Source organism: Dama dama, chromosome 1, assembly GCF_033118175.1.
Source record: "Dama dama isolate Ldn47 chromosome 1, ASM3311817v1, whole genome shotgun sequence".
Classification (NCBI taxonomy): domain Eukaryota; kingdom Metazoa; phylum Chordata; class Mammalia; order Artiodactyla; family Cervidae; genus Dama; species Dama dama.
Window position 1 is genome coordinate 76,898,586 of NC_083681.1, and position 5,630 is coordinate 76,904,215.

Sequence of the window (5,630 nt, forward strand, 5' to 3'; positions counted from 1 at the left end):
CATTTATATATATGTATGTATATATATATATATGTATTATAGATACACATACACACACACATATATATATATATAAATCCTTAAAGCATTATGAAACATGACATGTGTGGGGGAAGCAAAATTAGGATTTAATACAAATATCACTTTAAGAATTTGAGAAATTATTCTCATGTATTCTTTTAATTTTAGTAAATCAACAATCAATATATTATATGAATGCACATATGTACACAAATGCCTAATACAGATAACTAAAACCATTTATTTTTCAATTTTTCCAGGGCCTGTTTTACATCTTTGTTCCTTAGGCTGTAAATCAGAGGATTTAACATAGGAATCACAAGAGTGTAAAACAATGAGGTCATTTTGTCTTCATCTAGAGAGTACGAAGAACTCGGCCTGAAATACATAAAGAGCAGAGTTCCCTGGAAAATTGCCACAGCAGTTAGGTGGGAGGTACAGGTGGAGAAAGCTTTGAACCTCCCTTCAGCAGAATGGATCTTCAAGACTGATAGGATGATATAACAATAAGAGACAAGGACTCCTGAAATGGAGCTTAATTCAATAAAGCCAAAAATCATGAATATCACTAACTCATTGACCTGTGTGTCTGAGCAAGATATCAACAGGAGAGGAGGAACATCACATAAAAAGTGGTTAATCTCATTTGACCCACAGAAGCATAAGCGGAATGCTAATGTCGTGTTTATCAAAGCATCTATCACCCCCACCAGGTAAACCCCCGCCATGAGCAGGGAGCACAGCCTGCTGGACATGCTGACCGCATAGAGCAAGGGGCTGCTGACGGCCTTGTACCGGTCATAGGCCATCACTGCCAGCAGGAGACACTCAGAATCTACAAAGGTACAGAAAACCAAGAATTGCAGAGCACAGCCATAGGAGGGGATTGATTTGATCTTGGCAAATAGGTCTACGAGCATCTTAGGGCCGATGGCTGTGGAATAGCAGAGGTCACAGAAGGAGAGGTGGCTGAGGAAAAAGTACATGGGCGTGTGCAGCTGGGGATCCATCCGAATCAGGGTTATCATTCCAAGATTTGCCAGAAGGTTGATGAGATAAACAAGGAGAAACATTGTAAATAGGATCACTTTGTTCTCAGTGTTATCAGTAATTCCCAAGAAAATGAACTCAGTAAAGGAGGAACAATTCTCTCTACTCATTCTTCTTTGTTCTTTTCTAACGTTTAGAAAGTGATCAAGAAAAGGACATGTTATGTGTAACACTTCTGCACATCTGCAAAATATCATAAGATAGATCATGATTTTTTTCTATAATTATATTTTTATATTTAGAAAATAATTCATGATAGGTGAACGTACACTTGAAGAGGGATAGCTGTATACTAAGCAATAATAAAAATTATCTGGAATTGAACTTTGAGAAATAGTGATGTAAATTTAGATATCATTCATGAGGTATGCTACTTTCTACAATCTCCTGTCTGAGCATTATTTTCCTTATCTCAGTGGGTAGATATTGGTCAATTTCACTCTCCTTATTTCTTCAAAATAATTTGTAAGAGACACCAGTGGTAGAGAAGCCAGGTTTAAGACATGAGACTAAGCATTTTCTATGCTTGAAAATATTCACTTGAATACATGATTAGAGAAGTATGAAAAATGATTAGAAAAGATAATTACAAAATTTATGTTTCTCAAAAACACATGATCAGTTTGAGTCTTTAGCTTAGTTCCAGAAACAATAACACTGACTAATGTTAATAAAAATAAAAATATGGTACAGATTTTAGTTTATGTTGTGTTTAGTATTTGGAGATACATGAAATAAGTATTATTTACCTTTTTGCTAGAAATTTATAATTGCTTTCCCACAGTGCTCATTATCTCTTTTTGTAGTAGTTGTAGTCAAGGGATGAATCTATTGACCAGTGGAATAAAAAAGTTAAAAGGAAATAAAAGCAACAGAATGTACCACGTACATTTGCATCACTTTAGATTTTAAATCTCCTTTAATTTAATAAAATGTAAATAAAAAGAGTGACAGTAAATACTTTTAAAATACATAGACTTCTCTCTATGTTATATGTATGTATTTATGTGTGTGAATATGTATATATATATTTAATGTATCTGAGAATAGAATGTAAGTAATAGACTTTTTCCTTCAGTTCAGTTCAGTTCAGTTGCTCAGTCATGTCCAACTCTTTGCGACCCCCAGGGCACATGTATGGTTCACGTGGAGATGAATTTGTACATGTTTTTAATTTTACTGTGGTACCTACATTATTTTTTCAATAAAACAATATATACTTTAAATTGTTTTTTAATACTTACCAAATGATAAAAAGAGTAAAGGCTTTCCCATGAACCAAGGACAAAATGAAATAAATTAAAAGTAATTATGTGTGGATATTAACAAGTTCAGACTCATTCAATTCTGAGAAGAAAATATTATTACTAACCATTAAATGCACCTTTTAGAGAATAGGCAGGCATAAAATATTTCATTTACAAAAACTTTGCTTTTCTCAAAAACTTAAGTATTTTCTCCTATATTCTTTAAGTTAGGACCTAGAAACCTACCTGAGATGAGCAGGGCTTGAGTAGCTGAATAATAACCAGTGAGTGCTAGTCACTCAGCCGTGTCCAGCTCTTTGTGACCCCATGTGACCTTGCCTGGCTCCCCTGTCCACGGAAATCTCCAGGCAAGAATACTGGAGTGGGTTGCCATTCCGTTCTCCCGGGGATCTTCCCCATCCCGGGAGCAAACCTAGCTCTCTTGCACTGCAAGCAGACGCTTTACCATCTGAACCACCAGGGAAGAACCCTGGCAGATGGTCTTTTATTTTACCAGGTACATTGGGACTTAAATCCCAGAGCTACTGCCCTTAGGCTTTGATGTTATATAAACACTTCATTAATTATATTTCTGTTTCTCTATATTCCCTTGAGAGTTCAAAACAACTTAGCCCCAGCTGAGTTTTTGTGCTTCACTGTTGTTACCAAATTGCTCTGTGTTGGGAAGAAAACTGCAAATTGTAGGACTGCTTGACAGTTACCCTGAAACTATTTCTTCCTCCTCTAGTAAACCAGGAAACCTAAAGAAACTCAAAAAGATCCCTCCCTCCATCACTTCTAACTTCTTTGCATTATTCATTGTGTTTTTGAACCATTCTCCTTCATACCTCATTTAGGAGTATAACTACACTCTAGCTGTATTTTCTTTTATATTGAAATATAATACTTATATTACATATGCCATAAAATTCACCCTTTTAATGTATATAGGTTTTTGTTTGTTTGTTTCAGTTTTATCTTGTTTTCAAGGCTTTTCAGTCATCACCACTATCTACCTACAGAACATTTTCATCAATTCAGTAAGAAGCCTATACCTATTAGTCTCATTCCCTGTCCCTGCTGACCCCAGCCCTGGCAACCACTAATCTATATTCTGACTCTGTGCAGTGTCTTATTCTTAGTCTTGCATATAAACAGAATCATGCACTATGTAGTGTATTTTTTCTTCTCTCAAACTTTTTTTCTTCAGTGAAATATTATCAAGGCTCATCCATGTTGTTCATGTGTCAGAATCAGAATTCTGTTTCATTGAAGGGCACAGTAATATTTTATTTTATGGATATTACACACTATACTGACCCATTGTCCAGTTGGATAAATGTTAGGTTGTTTCTGCTCTTTATCTGTCACAGATAATGATGCTCTGTTATTGTCAGCACTACAATATTGGCAGCCCTCAACACCAAACATTATCTTACTCCTATTATCCAACCACATACCAAAGGGTATTTCATTAATTTTATGTCACCTTCACATCCTCTAAACAATGCATTTTTTTTTTTTCTGAGTTAAATTAATTTGTTTATGTAAGAAATCTCTGTACTAAATTTAAGGCCTCAGAAATTAGAGCAATGTTTATTTTGTGTTTTCTAAACTTCATGGCACAAGGATTTGAAAAGGTGGTACTTTCTAAATATTTGCCATTAAGTATTTATGACTTAAAGTATTAATATGTATTAATTATGACTTAAAGTATTAATATGTATTAATTATGACTTAAAGTATTAATATGTATTAATTATGACTTAAAGTATTAATATGTATTAATTATGACTTAAAGTATTAATATGTATTAATTATGACTTAAAGTATTAATGTGGAAAATAATGTGCCATGCTCAGTTGCTCAATCATGTCCAACTCTTTGCAAGTCCCTTGGACCACAATCTGCCAGGCTCCTCTGTCCATGGAATTTTCCCCGCAAGAATACTGAAATTGGGTTGCCATTTCTTCCTCCAGTCGATCTTCCCAAATCTTGGATGGAACCTGTGTCTCTTGTGTCTCCTACATTGGCTGGCAGATTCTTTAGCACTGAGTCACCTGGGAAAATAATGTGAAAAATAGTAGTACTCTTGTTTTGAAATTTTTTCTACAGATATAGCTTAATTGTACAAAACTGTCTTAATGATCTGGATAACCACGATGGTGTCATCACAAACTTAGAGCCAGACATCCTATAGTGTGAAGTCAAGTGGACCTTGGAAAGGACTACTATGAACAAAGCTAGTGGAGGGGATGGAATTCCAGCTGAATTATTTCAAATCTTAAAAATGATGCTGTTAAAATGCTGCACTCAATATGCCAGCAAACTTGGATAACTCACACGTGGTCACAAGACTGGAAAAGGTCAGATTTCATTCCAACCTGAAAGAATGGCAATGACAAAGAATGCTCAGACTACCATGCAATTATGCTCCTTATACAAGCTTGCAAGGAAATGCTCAAAATCCTTTAAGCTAGGCTTCACCAGATGGTAAAGCGTCTGTCTGCAGTGTGGGAGACCCAGATTCGATCCCTGGGTCGGGAAAATCCCCTGGAGAAGGAAATGGCAACCCACTCCAGTGTTCTTACCTGGAAAATTCCATGGATGAAGAAGCCTGGTAGGTGACAGTCCATGGAGTCGCAGAGTCGGACATGACTGAGCGACTTCACTTTCACTTTCAACAGACATGAACTGAGAACTTCCAGATGTACAAGCTGGATTTAGAAAGGGCAGAGGAACCAGAAATCAAGTTGCCAACATCAGTTGGATTATAGAAAAAAAAGCAAGAGAATTTCAGAAAAATATCTACTTCTACTTCATTGACTATGCAAAACCCTTTGACTGTGTGGATCACAATGAACTGTGGGAAATTCTTAAAAAGATGCAAATACCATACCACATTATCTGCCTCCTGATAAACCTGTATGCAGTCAAGAAACAACAGTCAGGATCAGACTTGGAACAATGGACTGGTTCAAAATTGGGAAATGAGTACATCAAGGTTGTATATTGTCACCATGTTTATTTAACTTGTATATGCAGAGTACATCATGCTAAATTCCAGACTGGATGAAGCCCAAGCTGGAATCAAGATTGCCTTAAGAAATAACAAAAACCTCAGATATGCAGATGGTACCACCCTAATGGCAGAAATGAAGAGGAACTAAAGAATCTCTTGATGAAGGTGAAAGAAGAGAGTGAAAACAATGACTTAAAACTCAACATTCAAAAAACAAAGATTATGGTATCTGGTCCCATCACTTCATGGCAAATAGATGGGAAAAAAGTGGAAGCAATGATAGATTTTAT

The 5,630-nt window shown here is 35.8% G+C and overlaps 1 protein-coding gene across 1 annotated transcript; it reads right to left on the bottom strand.

Annotated features, from left to right (window-relative positions):
• Positions 1–251: 251 nt before the first annotated feature.
• Positions 252–1,184, bottom strand: LOC133055598 (olfactory receptor 5W2-like). The gene has a single exon (XM_061140745.1). It carries the CDS (start codon positions 1,179–1,181, stop codon positions 252–254), a length of 930 nt encoding a protein of 309 aa, XP_060996728.1. The 5' UTR covers positions 1,182–1,184.
• Between the last annotated feature and the right edge of the window lie 4,446 nt (positions 1,185–5,630).